This window comes from Osmerus eperlanus, chromosome 20, assembly GCF_963692335.1.
Source record: "Osmerus eperlanus chromosome 20, fOsmEpe2.1, whole genome shotgun sequence".
Classification (NCBI taxonomy): Eukaryota; Metazoa; Chordata; class Actinopteri; order Osmeriformes; family Osmeridae; genus Osmerus; species Osmerus eperlanus.
Genome location: NC_085037.1, coordinates 3,295,836 through 3,313,623, shown reverse-complemented (window position 1 = coordinate 3,313,623; position 17,788 = coordinate 3,295,836). Strand labels below are relative to the sequence as shown.

The 17,788-nt window shown below is 43.6% G+C and overlaps 1 protein-coding gene across 1 annotated transcript; it reads left to right on the top strand.

Moving 5' to 3' along the window:
- Positions 1-6,112: 6,112 nt before the first annotated feature.
- On the top strand, positions 6,113-17,761 carry fam83hb (family with sequence similarity 83 member Hb). The gene is made up of 8 exons (XM_062486781.1): positions 6,113-6,345; positions 10,387-10,548; positions 10,714-11,046; positions 11,872-12,036; positions 12,313-12,437; positions 12,557-13,120; positions 13,399-15,727; positions 16,246-17,761. Exons 2-8 carry the CDS (start codon positions 10,423-10,425, stop codon positions 16,264-16,266), a joined length of 3,663 nt encoding a protein of 1,220 aa, XP_062342765.1. The 5' UTR covers positions 6,113-6,345; positions 10,387-10,422; the 3' UTR covers positions 16,267-17,761.
- Positions 17,762-17,788: the final 27 nt, after the last annotated feature.

Below are 17,788 nucleotides of genomic sequence, written 5' to 3'. Positions count from 1 at the left end.
CCGCGTGTATGATTGACAGGAACAGAATGTGAGGCTGATCAGACAATCGAAACGAATGTGTGTGCGCCTTTAGGCGTATATAAAAAAATATACGTTCTTAAAATTTGTCAATTATTTAAAATATACAATTAAAATGTAATTATTACATAATCATTTATTTTCTATAGGATATATTAATCTATTAAAAATAGAGTCAGCTCTTCAGATATGCGAGCCAGCTCCCAACGTTCTAACCCTAACCCTTGAAGCCGGTTCATTCGCGAGAATGACCCCATCCAGGCGCGTAGCCACGTGGTGGCCAGGGGGGGCCATGGCCACCATTGGTCAGAGAATGGCCACCCTGCCGACCCCCCCCAACCTCACAAAAAAAACCTCCTTAAACCCTCATGAACAGAAACGGTATAAAGCTGAAAAAATGCACTAGTATTTTTTTTACAAAGTCGTCTTATATTGTCATTTGTCACTTACGCTACAAGCACCATATTCGCAACATGTTGGGCCACGCCCCCATCAACAGCGCAAGACGCAAACCAACGTACCTGCATTCTGACAGCGCTTCAATGGAGACTAGCAGCTAACCACTGGATACCACTAGAAAACTGCTGCTCTGAGTGGATGACGCCGTTAACATGGCCCTCCACTTCACCCTACAGCACCTGGACTCCCCAGCATCCTATGCCAGGATCCTGTTTGTGGACTTCAGCTCTGCCTTCAATACCATCATCCCTGCCCTGCTTCAGGACAAGCTCTCCCAGCTGAACGTGCCTGACTCCACCTGCAGATGGATCACAGACTTCATGTCTGACAGGAAGCAGTGTGTTAAGCTGGGAACACAAGTCTCTGACTCCCGGTCCATCAGCACCGGATCTCTTCAGGGCTGCGTCCTTTTCCCTCTGCTCTTCTCCCTGTACACCAACAGCTGCACCTCCAGTCATCCGTCTGTCAAACTTCTGAAGTTTGCGGACGACACCACCCTCATTGGGCTCATCTCTGACGGGGATGAGTCTGACTATAGGTGGGAAGCTGACAACCTGGTGACCTGGTGTAGCCAGAACAACTTAGAGCTCAATACTCTTAAGACAGTGGAGATGGTTGTGGACTTCAGGAAGAATACAGCCCCACTCACCCCCATCACCCTGTGTGACTCCCCAGTCAACACTGTGGAGTCCTTCCGCTTCCTGGGCACCATCCTCTCCCAGGACCTCAAGTGGGAACTGAACATCAGCTCCCTCACCAAAAAAGCAAAACAGAGGATATACTTCCTACGGCAGCTGAAGAAATTCAACCTGCCAAAGACAATGATGGTGCACTTCTACACAGCCATCATTGAGTCCATCCTCACCTCTTCCATCACCATCTGGTACGCTGCTGCCACTGCCAAGGACAAGAGCAGACTGCAGCATTTCATCCGCACTGCTGAGAAGGTGATCGGCTGCAATCTGCCTACCCTCGAGGACCTGCACACCTCGAGGACCCTGAGGCGTGCGAGGAAGATTGTGGCCGGCCCCTCCCACCCTGGTCACTCCCTGTTCCAGCTACTCCACTCTGGCAGAAGGCTGCGGTCCATCAGGACCAAAACCTCACGCCATAAGAACAGTTTCTTTCCATCTGCTACTGGCCTCTTCAACAAGGCCAAGGACTCCCATTGACATTCATTCACTTATTTAACTATTATAAGTCCATCTAATGGCAATTCAGTATGCATAAGCCACTTTATCTCAGTATCCGATTGCACTATGTTGAACATTCACGCTGCTCATTCTATTCTTATTTTTACGTATATATATTTTATTTTATATTTAAATTGTTGTATTCTTAGATTGTTTAGTTCTTAGAAATAGTTAAACTTTTGTACTTTTACTTAATTTAAGATCTGTATATGTTTAGTGTTTTGCACCTCCCTGCCACAGTAAATTCCGTGTTTGTATAACATACATGGCGAATAAACCGAATTCTGATTCTGATTCTGATGCAGTGTGTGGGTTTTAAAATAGTAGTTTTTGACAATCAAGTGCCACCCCAAATAAAAGACTGTCCAGAGCTGGCCCCCCCAGAAATAATGTCCTGGCTACGCCCCTGACCCCATCACTAGTTTAATGCAAATTGTATCCACACTGAGCTGAGCAACTGTTGTCAGTTGAACCAACGAGGTACAGCGGATATACATATTGAGGAAGATTGTATAAGTCGTTATGTTGACAAAACAGAGGTTTTTGGGGGTCTGCCAGCAACAGCCACACGATACCTAAGCATGAAGAGGAGTCTTTAGCAAGAGGAACCATGCCAAAAACACACCACTTGGAACCATTTGGGTTATCCACATCAGTATGGTCTCTGTCTTTTAGCCTACTGTAGATAGATGTAATTGATTTTAGTGTAGGTGTAGTGGCGTTCTGTTAACTTAAATCACAATTTTAAAGTCCATGAAAGGCCACTGATGCAGCATCAGCACACCTGTGTTGTGTACGCAGACAAAAGAAAGTTCATTTCAAGTTCATAAACATATTGAAATAGCTGAGTAGGCTTATCTATAATTACATGCGTGGCCCCCACATAACACACAGCGCACATACACACTGTTTTATGTTATTGGTGAATGATCATCAGATAAATTCACCTAAAGAACAATGGCCAGAGCAGGGGCTTGATTTTAGATCATTGCTTTAATACTAGCGCTAAACACATCTGAGATCACCCTTCTGCCCACACCAGTCCACTGCTGTAAACCGTTTAGAAAAAAGCATAGCAATGACTGCATGTTTGCAAAGAGACCAGTTAGATGCAACCACTTAAGAACAGAGATAGTTCAGGTGTAATCGGTCAGTAAAAATGCATTTATAGCTGCAGTCTCTGAGTGCACTGACATGTTTCTTTGTACCTGCACAGCAGTGTGAAGCTGACCCCACATCCACGGGCCAGCATGTAACCTTATACTCAGGTGTGAAATTACAATGTGAGAAAGGCATTCTGGGAAAGCTCACAAGGGAATACTGTTATGCTGGAAGACTACGGAGCGAGATACAAAGACTGGTCAAAGGTTTTGGAACACCCCAATTTTTTCAGTTTATATTTTAATTTTAGCAGTTCAAGTCTGAAATGGTACAAAAGTTAGCTGTACACTACCAAAGGTAAAACATAAGTAAATAAATATGTTTCAGTTACCAAAAACAGAGAAGTCATGTATATTTCAGTTAAACAACAAACATATTTTTCAATAATAAATGGGTTCACAATTTACAGCTGTTTTGAAGTAAATTAAGTAATTAAGTAAATTAAGCCTTGAAAGTCGATGGTAACAAGTGTGACAACTTTTGTTGACTACTTATAAACCCTCTGTCGGTATGAAAACAGTGTTGGAGTAGGTTGTGTTACTACACTATCTTAAACAGTATTTGAACAGTAAGTAACATGTTGCTATCATGGCAAGAAAAAGAAAATTAACCAAGGAAGACAGATAGACCATTCTAACCCTAAAGAAAAGTCGCCTTTTGTTTATAGAAATGAACTTTGATAGTAAGAGTTCTGGCAGACCCCAAGCCACAACATAATCACAAGAAAAGTTTCCTGAGAGATTCTTGCATCAACTACATTTGTTTTGCAACAGGACAACAGCTTCAAACACAGGTCGACAGATAGACCATTCTGTTATAGCTGTGAAGGCTTCGGGCTGCAGGTTTAAGTGGCAGTAAATAAACAAGCCCAAGCAAAGATGTATAAATAAGAAAAAGAGGCTTGCCTGGGTAATGATGCACTGCCATTGGACAACTGAAAACTGGAACAATTTCACCGACAGATGAATCCAGATTAAAGTCTTTGGTTCATCACGCAGGGTTTTTGTAGGCCATCAAGTAGGTGAAAGGACAGTTCTTCAGTGAAAGGACAGTTCTTCAGTGAAAGGACAGTTCTTCAGTGAAAGGACAGTTCTTCAGTGAAAGGACAGTTCTTCAGTGAAAGGACAGTTCTTCAGTGAAAGGACAGTTCTTCAGTGTTTGACCAACTTTCAAACATGGAATGATGGCTGAGACTGCTCTCTCTCTCTCTCTCTCTCTCTCTCTCTCTCTCTCTCTCTCTCTCTCTCTCTCTCTCTCTCTCTCTCTCTCTCTCTCTCTCTCCCTTTTGGTCTGAAGCTCTTTTGCTGGATCCGGAGTTGGCAACTTGCACAGACTAAGTTGCACCCTGACGAAATGGCCGGCACAGCATTTGGCAGCATCATACAAAACCCTATTTGCGTTACATTAAATGAGGTAATTTCAATCAAAATTGCTGTCATAACACTTTTAGACTGCTAGAGTACTCAAAGTTGCATTAAGGATCATCTCAATGATGAGGTTTCTTTGTTAGAATAATTCAACAACACTGACATATATTCCTATTCATATTGTTGAACGACCCGAAAGATGCAAGATATCAAGGACAGACTAGTGATGTTCAGCAATGGACTACTGGCCGAGCGAGGGATGACTGGCAATGATCTAAGATGGATGATTCTAATCTCAGCTTCACTCCTCACTTTCCACTCACTGATTGTTGGCGGACCACCAGCCAGGTTTACCCAGTGTTGATGTGTCCAGACTAGAGTGTAGCAGCTGCCCATCCTCAGGCCTGTGTGTGTTCTGCTGCTGGCAGGTGAGTCAGGGACCAATGGCGTGGCAGAGGAGGGGGAGCGAAATGAGCCAAGGGAAGAAGCGTTGGGTGTGGTTCGAAGCCTTGAGCACATTCCTCGGAGAGGCTGCACCCTCCTTGCAGTCTTATACATGCGTACACACACACACACACACACACACAGCCTACAGCATGAGCACTGGCACACATGAACAATATATAGCAGGCCTAGAGTGTATGGAAATACTTTGAAAGAGCGTACTGCAGCACATTTATTAAACATGAATGTATGTCAGAAAGTGTGTTAGTGTGTGCGTTTGTGTGTGTGTGTGATAGGTTAGCCATGTAGGGTAATGAGGTACCTTGTTGGATATCCAAACCGCGAAACAAACCCTGAGTCCGTGGTGAACACACACATGCTTCCACGTAAGCAAATGTGTGTGTGTTAGCGTATTCGATATCAGGCAGTGGAGAGGGGTGGGGCTGGTGTGTTAGACACGCCTCAGGACAAAGGACACTACATCAAACACACACCCTAATACGGACTGTTCCACCTTTAGTCTTAGGGGCACACAAGAGGTCCATCATGAACAACATTATGTGGGCAATACCTTGATTCCTCACTTTGATACAATATGTTATGCTTGAGTGACTAACGTACATGTGCACACATGTGCATGCTAATTAGGGTTGCAACCCGTCCTGGTTTTCCCGGGATTGTTCTCTTTTTTTGAGCGACTGACCCGGAACATTTATATTTAGTAGGTGAAGTTGTGACCCCCACCTGTGTCTGTGAGAAATGAAGTAAAGGTATGTAATTCCCATCCCTACGTGCACTGTAATTGGACTGTAAGCACTGCGGTGGACACATGGTTATTTACTATAAGCATAAGCATAATCACACAATAAAGTGGTCTACATGCTTCTTTCTGAACTTGGGTAACCAATGAACCAATCCCATTGTCCACTTGATTGGGGAGTGAGCCACGGGTAGCAAGTCAAGTCTATACCACTGAATCAGTATGGAGCTTTAGTCATTTGGATCAATAAATACAAACTCTATTTAATTCAGACCTTTCCTATTCACTGTAGCTGAGGGGCACATGATAAGGTAATCGGCTGCAGTTTTTGTTTTTCCCTTCTGGGGTGAAACCTTGAGTCATTCACTCCCCGAGCCGGGGGACATGAAGAGTGACCTTACTGTTTGGGCCCATAATAGTTTCAAATAACATTTAATTGTGACTTTTGGTTGGCTGGACAACCAAATGTCCCATGGCTATGGTTCTTATTCATATATGGTTTGAAATATTCCCTAATTCCCTATTCATTATACATTTCTACATCATGCATTTCCTATGCTTAGTTCATGGGAGCACATCACATTCAAGCAAGTTTCAATAGATGTTCTCTGTCTTAGTTTTCAACAAATAGGGGAGGAGTTTAGAATGAGCCCAGGGACAGCCTGGCAAAGGGAGTTACTCAGCTCCTTCCTTGTTACTTCTCCAGGAGAGCGGGGACAAGAAATAAAGCCGCCAGAGCGAACGGCAGGTTAGGCTTGAAAGCCACTTTTCTTAGTTGCGGGACTGTGGAAAGGTTTAGGGTGGAGTCCCGCACGATGCAAGGAATGTGACACACCACGGAGTGTGTAATAGAAAACGCCGGTGGAGAAATTATTGGGGAGGTATACGGCGGAAGACAACGGCACGAAAGAGAGACAAGACACTAATCCGCAAGTTGTTGAGGGTGAGAGAATGGAAAATTACACTCAAAGTAAAATCAACTCATAAACTTGGCAACGGAATACAAATATTAACTTCGTTGGTTGTTGTTGTAAGCTATAGAAATATTGTTATGTATAAGTGTTTGTGTTTTTTATATTAGAATATCATAGCTGTCCACTCTATTAAGACGCATACTTCCCTTATAATTTACAGCAATTACTCTTCGTCGTCTGGTTTCATTTATGCCTGACAGCCAATAGCATAGGATAGTTGGATAGGCCTATTTTTTTCGCAGTCCTCAATCTTTACGAAACTGACTAAATACACCACAGAAAAAGTTGGAACCCAATAACACGAACGTTAAGAAGAACACCAATTAAGAATGTATTCTTCGTCTTTATCATAATTAGCAACGAATTCCCAGTCTGTGGTATAGAATGTCCTGTCCTGTACCTGGGCTTGACTTTGGTCCATGCAGATCTAGATAATGAGAACTTTTAGATAATACGTTCCCTTGTTAAAGAGTCTTTGAGAGACGACTGAATTCGTATTTGAAAATAATGTTAAGATGTCATCAGTTAACCTAACCTTTTACAGATTGCCTTTTACATGTTGTCGTCTGTAAAACGACAGACGATAAAGTTCAAATGAAGCATAAACGTTTGTGGTTGGACAAAGGCAGTCCTGCCTTCATACTTTGTGTGTGAGTGCACATTCAACAACTCCATGCTTTCAGATCCTATCGATATGTGTGCTTTATATATCTTTCACTGTCTGTTTGCATGTGTAGTGTCTCACTGTGGGTGTGAATATGGGTGTGTGTTTTGTGTGTTTGAAAGAGACAGAAAGAGAGAGATTTGCATTACTATGAGTGTGTTGTCTCCTCAGAAAAAGGAACCACTGTTAGAGCTTGGATGAAAGACAACAGGTATCTATGGGAAGATAATAGATACCTATACCTAGACCCAGGTATCTATTCATCTTTTATGAAGTCTCACTGAAACTGAGAGTTCTGACCGAAATCTTTGCCACAGGCCCTTCTCTTGAAACCTGGGGTATTCTCCTCTGCCCCACTGTATTCCGACACATCCTAACAGTGTCATGCCACTGGAGAGTATACTTAATCTGTGAGTTTGTTTCATGAGCTGTGTTAGTGCATATGGGTGTAATAGAGTGTGTGCGTGAATGTGTACTGTTGTGTGCAGGAGAAGGAGAGTTTGTGAGACTGAGTGTCTCTTCAGTTACTGATTTACGTGGATAGACAGATAGAGAAGCTCCCTGTGTTTCTCTCATGCTCTCAGCATTCACACAGGAATGTTGAGAATGAGCCGTTTGCACTGTGAGTGAAGGATTGTTGGGCAACTGTGAACCCAAGCGTCAGTGGAAGTTTGTGTTTCTTCTGCTTTACCGACTGGCTTAATGTTTGAACTGGTTAAGTTTGTTGTCATGCCCATATCAAAACAGGCCAGCTCTTTTGTACACCGAACCATCCATTAAGTCATGACAAGTTCTGACATAGTTGCTGTAACAACAACTTGGTTGTTGGTTTAAATATTTTGTTGTTGGGCAGATGAAGTGGAAGACATTGGCAGGGGGAGTGTCATCGCTGTCCTTCAAGTGATGGGCTAGCAGGTGGTCTAGAGCAGCTTGTCTCAATCCTGGTCCTCAGGGCCTCCTGCCCTGCATGTTTTAGATGTCAGGCTTCTGCTGAGGTGGATAATGACCCGTTCAGATGAACCAGGTGTATTGGAAGAGGGAAACATGTAAAACATGCAAGGCAGGGGATCCAGAAGACTAGGATTGAGACAAGCTGGTGTAGAGATTTGACAGGTTTACTATACGTATGCTGTAATAGCTGCACTTATGTAGCATGTACATAGATGTACTGCACATTTTCAGTGTATTGTCAAATTCATATGAATGCTGTGCTTCTCTTCACTTCATATTTATCTTGTTCTGTTATGTTCAACACTTTCAACTTCTTAGGGTCCTATTTAATGAAATAACAATTACAAATAATAATAGCTTAACAATTTTTATTGTTGAAGGGAAAATGTAGCCTAATTCTAGCCATTAATTAAACAGAAAACAATCAGATGAGAATTCCAAATGGCTGCCATTTATAGCCACTAGGCAGCAATGCTGGGAGTCATGGAACAGAATGTTAGCCACTGGTCTTCTCTAACCGATGACGATGACTCACATTGGGGTGCAGGATGTAGCATTTAGCCTCACAGGCTAGCTGGTGAGTCACCATGCTATTGAAAAATACTTCTGTCTTTGATGCAAGGGAAGGGTTAAAGCATGTTACCATAAACGATATTTACTAGGCGCTTCAGGTGTGCATGGATATTCACAAAACATATAATCACACATCTGATAAACATTTCACAATACTGCATACAAGTGAACACACACACACACACACACACACACAAACCACAGTTATATTTCAGACCAAACCACGTTTCCATGGCATTACACAAACAGGGACAAACACTTCCTGAATTTTTCACATACATTCAACCTAGACCAACCATGTTCCAGCAGTACTGTTCCAGATGTTACCAAACGTAAAGTTATAAGAACACCTTCTACTTCACTCACACAGTTGACACATTCAACCTAGACCATTCTCAGTAGAGCAACTATCTACCTACTTTGTCAGATTCACTTCCAGGAAACAATTATTAGTACGTCAACGCTACAGACTGTAGCTCGGGGGTTGTTGGAGCCCATATCGATGTCACAATAGTTCATAATCCTGCTGTACTCATAAAATGGCGTTGATACGCAAACTCATTTCTATCTCATACTTCCATATTAGACTTTGGTACAAACCTGCAGCTTGACACGCCTCAAGCTTACCTAACAGAAACATGGCTTAACCTGTCTACACAGCTTTTTTTCCCTCACCCTCATCCTTTTTTTCCTCCTTTGTTTATCTACGCATTTTCCTCCCATCCACATAATGTCAGCACTCGTGGCAGTTGGAGTTGTGGTTCATTCTCGGTGTTCAAATAATTGGATTTCCATTTTCTTTACTGTATGAATCCATCACAACTATTACATTGATTAGAGTACCTCTGTGATTTCACAGTTGAGCCAGCCAAACATTTTGAGAGATAATTCACATATACACATCTCCATGGAAGTGGCAGTCAACAGGTGTAAAGGGGCCACATGCTCATGTGCATTATAGTTTCTAAAAAGGAACACTGATGGATCAGATGTATGAAAAGAATGATTATGATCCTTTTCTTTGGTGGCATTCATTAGTGTCAGGAACCATTGGTGTGTGCGTTTAGACATGAAGATAGACAGGAGTTATGCATTCATGTAAACATATGGCAGTGTGAGAGAGGTGTAATTACCGAGCAAAATGGCTTTGACTCTATAAGAATAACAGCATTACGTAAAGAGACAGCGTGACAGTGTGTATACCAGTGTGACCTGTCAGTGTTCCGTTTTGCTGTGTCACCTCAGGGAGAGTATGAGAGTAATGTACTAGTGTTGATGAGATGTCTGGTTCTACAAGAGCATATTGATCTGGTTGTTCACACAGAAGACTTCTTAGGTCGAAGTGCTATAAACATCCATTAGTTGTAAACTGTAGATCCTGTATTCACTGTGCATCTGTTGTGGCTCTGTTGTGTTTCTAGGCTGTCTATAGTATGTTCCATACTAATGTTTTTTACTAGAAAAATACTGTTCGTGAGAATGGACCAGACAGCCTACTATGCACTATGCATCTAACAGTCATTTGCACTATATTCTTATTTTATTTTAGATCTTATTTTATATTTCCCATTGGATAGTATTATTTAAACTTTAAATTGTTCTACTTTTTCTATTTAAGTTTAGTATATGTTTATCGTATGCACCTTCCTGCCACAGTAAATTCCTTGTTTGTGTGAACTTATATGGCGAATAAAGCCCATTCTGATTCTGATGTGCAATGACTTATGTAACCTGAATGTTGTCTAGGCGTGTTCCTTTTGTATTCCAATGTAACTCGACAGTTTTGTCATTCTAATCATACAAGGCCCCCTCTGATTCACAGGTTTGAAACCTGTACCTTCTCTCACCCCCTGACATCATGGCCCACCGCTCTCAGAGTTCCTCTATGGGGGACAACCCCATGGATCCCAACTACCTGCCCCCCCATTACCGGGAGGAGTACCGCCTCGCCATCGACGCTCTGGTGGAGGATGACGATGTGCAGGTAGGTACAGGGATGGCTGACAGAAAGGCATCTGGTCTACAGATGTACAGTATTATTGTATGTTTGCATGGGAAAACCGAAAACAATACATACAGAAAAATGCATGTCGACTTGATTATTTACTGAATGTCATGAGATATTTAGAGATTCCATATTTCTTTTCAGGGCTACTATGAATTCCTTCAAAGCTCGGACGTGGTGGACTTTCTCGCGCAGCCGGAGATCGAGCATATCAAGTCCACAGTGAAGACCCCTAACCAGGGCCCGACTGTACCCCAGCTCCCCTATCACGACGGGGCGCTGGGAACAGACGGCTCGTCAGATACATACTGGCCAGTGCACTCTGACCTGGACGCCCCAGGTCTGGACCTTGGTTGGCCGATGCAGCAGCACAGCTTCGTAGGTCCTACGGAGGTGACCACGCTGGTTAACCCTTCGGAACCCAACATGCCCAGTATCAAAGAGCAAGCCAGGCGTCTTATTAAGAGTGCACAGCAGGTGGGTGGAAAGAATCGTAAATACACCTGTACCGCGTTCTGCTGTGTTCAGGGGTTCAAGCAACACTTCAATAGGCTGAGAGAAACAGACACATACGGGAGGGTGGTATTATAAAAGGGATGCAGATATACAGTATATGAAACCACATATTTAGTAAAATAATTTCAGCGAATGTTACTGGGGGTAGGCTGTGGTTTTGTTCATCTCATTTCTGTCTGCCTCCACCTACATCTCAACCTTGCTCAACCTCAAACCCATTAAGAAAATAATTAAATGTCACCAGTTGTCAGACCTGTTTTGTGTGGTTGGCAGCGTCCCTGTCTGTACTACATTTCTGTAAAGTCTTCAGGTGTTTCCCCTGTATGCGTGTGTGTGCTTGTGCAGCTTGTGTGTTTGCACTTGGTGTGTGTGCATGGTCTTCTCCATGTGTGCAACCCTGTGTCTATACAGGATGGACTGTAATGTGTGTGTTTACTATGTAACCATGGTGTTTTAACGTATTCAGGTTGCCAGACAGGTATGGTGATCTGTAGCACTATTGTTATTTTGTTCTGAGGATGATTAGGGACCATGTAACCATTTAGCTGCTACTGCAACTATTTTCTCAACCTGCAGTCCATACAAATCCATCTCTAATTCAATTATAATCTAACAATTGGAAATGTGTGTGGAAATTCTGTACTAATGCTCACTTATTTAAAACAAAGAGCACTTGTTTTTCTATAATAGACTTGAAGAAGAAAACAAAACTAGCCAAACAGGTCAACAATGACTGACTGAAGTGTGACATCCCTTACCTAATCAGCCTGTATCTGTTTCCTCCAGGTGATTGCTGTGGTGATGGACATGTTTACAGATGTAGACATCTTTTATGACCTTTTGGAAGCAGCAGCACGTCATGTCCCTGTCTACATTCTATTAGATGAGCAAAATGCACATCACTTTTTTGGGATGGTGACCAACTGCAAAGTCAACCTGGACATGGTTCAAGTGAGAATTTCCATTCAATTCAACTGTCATGAGACCACGTAAAACTTTAATTGCTAGGTTATTAGACTTCTGGAATGATTATAGTTCTGTGGCTACTCTACCAGTTTTTACCCATGACAAGACGTTTTTCTGGTTAAACCCAAACCAGTTTTTCTAAATGTCATCAAAGGTTGCAAGACTTGTTTCATTCACCACCAGTAACCAGCAACTGACCTTGCTAATCAGCCCTGGTTGTTCCTGGCATCTACCAATGTAAAACTTGAGTTTCTTTTGCAGATGATGCGTGTGCGAACAGTATCAGGTGTCACATATTTCTGCAGGACAGGCAAGTCCTTTAAAGGGCAGGTGAAGGATCGCTTCCTGTTGGCTGACTGCAGGGCTGTGCTTAGTGGAAACTACAGGTGAGAAAAGAATGATTATATTTGACCTGAGATACAAATGCACACAACCATCAGCCCATGATTTCTACAAATGCCATAAATAATCTTAACACTATGCCTCTGTCATTTTTGTCTTGTAGTTTTATGTGGTCTTATGAAAAGCTCCATCGCTGCATTGCCCACCTCTTCCTGGGAGAGCTTGTCACAACATTTGATGAAGAGTTCCGTATCCTCTTTGCCCAATCACAGCCACTTTCTGCCGAACACGCCCTTGTGCCCCACTCATCCTCAGAGACTAGCAGCACCAGCAGTTACTATAGCAACCAGTTCGGTCTGAAAAGAACTCAATCCACAAGGAATCCCCATGGTTACCTGCGACAACCAGAACTAGCCATGTACCCCTTTGGTGATTCTGGCCGTAACTCTGCTCTTCCATTCCGAAGAGATGACATTTTTCGTCACACCATGGATCCCGGGGCAGGAATAACCATTGGGAAGTTTGCAGCATCGCAGCAGTTCCGGCAGCAGCAGACGTTCCTGGAGCAGGGCCGCTCCATGGTGTCCAGGCAGATGGAGATGAGTGCCAGTGCCTACAAGAGACACAGCTATGCAGAGGGCACCCAGGAAATCTACTCATCCTCCAGACAGTACATGAAGCAGAGAGTTATGAACAACCTGGAGGAGACCGAGCAGCACCACCAAAGGTCGGGACCTTCTGTCGTTTATGGGTTTCATTTATTTTTAGTTGTCATACTCTACTGATGAGTACCTTATTGGGAATGTGATAATAATAGAGGATATAATGTATTAACAGTCAAATGTATCCAAAGTGACTAAAGTCATTTTAAACTTTTAACCTCTTGATCTGCAGTCAAATTTTCTACTACAGAACTATACCCATCTCTGATATGACTATACATAACTACAGTTGAAATCTTCCAACACACAATAAACAAAATCGTTCTCATTTTCCTTTTTGCAGAGAGCAAAGCAAGTCGAGCCGCTACCACCATGGCGGGGGGTCAGGTTTAGGTCCTGGCTCTGGCCACGAAAACTACGATAGACTCCGAGGTTCTGCCTCTCACCTTCCTATAGAGCAGTACTCTGACCCAGGATTCCCCTCAGACCTAGAGCCCCCTCCTCACGGGGGCTACGCTAACATCTTTTCCTCTGAGGACCTGAGACACGACCCGGGAAACACACAACCCCCAGTTTCAGGGAGATATGGGGAAGGATCAACCCACAAAAGGCCCACTGTGGGCCAGCCGTATGCCTGCCAGAGCTCCCCCACCCAGCTCCACCCACCAGAGAAGCAGGTGTTCCCAACATCAGCAGATCCAGAGCGGAGCCACGACCCAGAAGCCAAGGATGGGCTTAGGAACTGGAGGATCCATTCCTACCTGAGCACCTGTGAGGATGGTGAAGAGGGCCTACCCCTGCCTATGGGAAGCGATGCATTTGAAGACCCCCAACAAACCCAGCAGCACACTGGCCAAGAGGACTCTGCACCCCGCTTTGGTATGAAGGAGCCTTCAAGCTTCTTGAAGTCCAGACCAGACCCTCTGAGGCCACGCTTTGGCAAGCCCATCCTGCCTGACAACAACACTGCTCCAACCACCACAGCAGCGGAGAGAGCGGCTGAGAGAGAAAAAGAGAGAGAGCGAGGGAGACCCCGGGAGGTGGGAGTAGATGTGGAGATGAACGAAGCTCCGGATAGCATACTCTCCAGACACGAGTCTTTCCGTACGCGCCTCAATCCACTCCTACAGCGAAGTTCTCGTCTGCGCTCCTCTCTAATCTTCTCTTCCTCCAAGATGGAGACACACAACAGTGGCCTTGGCCTCCAAGCAGCCACTGAGGAGGATGAGGAAAGCAACCCTATCCGCACTTCCTCCATTGTTGCACAAATCTTAGAAAAGAGGAGGTCTTTGTCCCGGGAACCATTTGATTGGAGGAAAAAAACAGAAGAGAAGGAGAAAGAAGATGACAAAACACGAGGGAATAAAGACAGTGCGATTCAAGAGGAACCCCCCAAAAGCATACAAGAGGTGCCTAAGAACCCTTTAAATGTGTGGGAGCCCCCAAAACCACTCACTACAGAGCCGCAAAATCCTGAGCCCTCATACATGAACATGAATGATCCAGCAAGTCGACTTCAGTACTTCCAAGAGCTGGCAGCCAAGAGAAAGGCCTCAAAGGTCGTGACAGAGTCAGGGTTAAATAATCCAGAACCTGCCTCCAAAAGCGACCTGTCTCACTCACAGCCTCCCAGGTTTACTCTTAAGGGCCCAGACCCTGTCCCCCCAAAAACGGACCTATCTGACACCACGGTGCCTAAAACTGCCATCACAGTCACTCCACCAGAGACAGAACCAGTGAAGCCAGATGTTGAAAGCAAACCGGTGGGGCTGATTCGTAAACTTTCATTCTCATCTACCAAACCACCCGTGATCACAGCCAAACCTTTCGTAGCCAGGCACAAGAGTCCTGAGAATACCCCAGCTCAGAAAGAAGAGTCAGACGCTCAGAAGGAGCCCTCCAGGACTCTGAAGCCCTTCCCCTCACCGAAGTTCTTCAAGAAAGACACGTTAAAGCCTTTAAAGACCTCCAGCTTGCGCCGTGTCTCCTGCGACGAGAAGGTCCTGACCACGGACGCCACCGACACGGAGAAGAGCGAGCAGAAGAAGATCCGCTCCCTCAGCTCCTCCAGCATGCCAAAGGCCGAGTCCAAGGAGGGGATTCAAAAGACCATAGGTTCTAATACCTCTCTCAACACGCTTGGGGTCGGAGGAGACGGGAAAGCAGATGGGAAACCGCTAGACTTCCTAAAGAAGCAGACGCAAAGACTGAAAGGATTGCTCGGGCCAAAAGATAAGAAAACCACCAGCATTGCTTCCGTTGGGGAGGACAAGAGTATGAGTACTGTTCAGGAGTCCTCCGAGGACTCTGGAAGACCTTTGAGCCCACCTGCTAAAGACGCCACCTCAACAACCAATCACAAAGCCACATCGAAAGTAGGCCCATCGCGCTACCAAACCACCGGCAGCTCTGTTTTGTTCAGCAGCAACCTGAGAGACGACACAAAAGTCATCCTGGAGCAGATCTCAGCCAACAGTCAGAAGAACCGTCTGGAGCGAGAGGAGGCGAGTGGTGGGGAGAAAGGGAGTGAAGAGGAGAAGAAGTTGGAAAGACAGCCCTCAATAAAGAAGAACCGGTTCCTGAGACCTCAGTCTAACCCCCAGGAGAGAGAGGGACTGTTGCAAAGGATTGAGAGCATGAGGAAGGAGAAGAAGGTCTACAGCCGCTTTGAGGTACTATTTCGCAGCAAGGAAGAGGTTTGCAGGCTAGGCGAAGTAGAGGGAGGAGATTGGTGGTGCAGGGAAGAGTAAAGAGAAGGGTAAAAACCCATTAAGACCAACATCAAACAGCAGACTATTTTAAGACATCTCACAGTAAACTGTATAGGTGCACTTAAAGGTTTTAAGTAATGTTAATGTCAGAAAGTTCAAAAACAATAATACACGAGTGCTTAAAACATTTGCTTCTTCTATTTATTTGATTGTTTTCTTTAAAAGTTCACTGCAAGAATTCATATTGAACCAATCATTTAAGTAATAAATTATACTGTGTTTTTAGTGAGTCATTTGGCTTTTATTGTGTGGGTGTTTTTTCTAGTGGTCATTGATTTATTTGGTGTCACCCCATAGGATGATATATTTTAGAACTGCTTACTAAATATAGTATGGGAGGTGGAGGACAGATAAGGAGGATTGGGAGGAGGAGTCAGATCCTGTTTCACTCACTGGCATTCCTGTTGTTCTGTTAACAGATGGGGAATAACCTGGGATAACTAAAGATGGAGGAGACCTTTGTGGAGAAGCTGTGTGTGTGTGAGAACCTGACTATTCCACATGTGCCAAACACATATGCAGCAGAACACAACTCAAGCACATCTGGGCCTCAGCCTTCCTGGATTAACGCATGCAGAGTATTAATGATTGAAAAGACAAACTATAAAAAGTAACCTGAGAAAACCAAAACATGATTCCAAGTTTGGACTGTTCCCATAGGCGTGCCAAACTAAACTCCATCCTTGTCACTTTTACCATTTATGGTATCAAGCAGGAACGGTAGGCAAACTCACAGTCATACATTTATGGGAGGAAAAGAGTGAATGAGTGCACGTCCTTCTGAACACACTCCCACCCAGGCAACATGCCTGTACAACAATGCACATGCCCAGTCTGTTGTGTTTGTTGAACTAAATTGGAAAGTGATGTTGAAACTGTCTATGGAATCATACTGAGCCTTAACAAAATCATAAGGTGTACTTATTCCTTCTTTAAGCCAAAGACAGAAGAATGAAGTAGAGTGAAACAGAGTTCAGGAGAGATTTTTTTTTTTACATTCTAATTTTATTAAGACTTTGAAAGCATTCAAATGAATACTTCAGGCACACAGACACACTGTAGTAGTCTTTTAAAACTATGACTTTGACACGAAACAGACGCCAGATTAGTGTTTCTTTATACCTAGTTTAATGAGCCCACAGTGAACTTTAGCCTGTTAAGAGTGGTATCTACTGTGTTGTTAAGGCGTGGCCCCACTCCTTATGGTAGACAATCTAAACAAGCGATCAGGGAGGGGCGAGGCAGCCTGGGGCAGGAGAGGTGATTGCAGGTAAAATTGACCATATCTCTGTACAGAATTGACCTGATCTAGAAACAAAAATAACTTGTATTTATTATAAATGTAACAGTCTGATAATAGTAGATCTAAAATCAGTAGCAAAGAAAGGATACATCTGTTCAAACACTTTAAAATATGCACACACCCTTTTTTCCCTCTGGGCAATAACCAGTCATTACAATTATGGGAGAGGGAGGATGGCTATTTTCACAGTATTAGATCAAGGTCATAATGACTGGTGTAAGTTGTTAAACTCCTGCACCTTTAGTGGGACTGCTAACCTGTTTATCTTTGTCAACCATAACTAAGCCAAATAGATGTACTTTTTTTTGTCAGAACATTAGCCTGGATCCCAAACTGTTTCCACAATAAACGGTACATTGGTGCTCTTAGTTGGCGAATATTGTTGGGTACAGCAAAAACAAAACTATGTTTTCGTTTTTACAATTTGTTGTGGATTATTCTTCATATGGATATTAGTGTACATATTGTTTTTACATTATACCAAGGGCTGTTAATAACAGATGATCACCTGAGCTTTGCTCTTAAAGTGCCTTGTGTTTTTCTACATGGGGTTGTTCATAAGAAAACTGGAATCAAGATGATTTTGCACAGGGAAATTCTGTTTTCTTTAAAAAAACTGCTAATGAATGATGTCTTATGATGTCCTGCTTGTCTTTCAT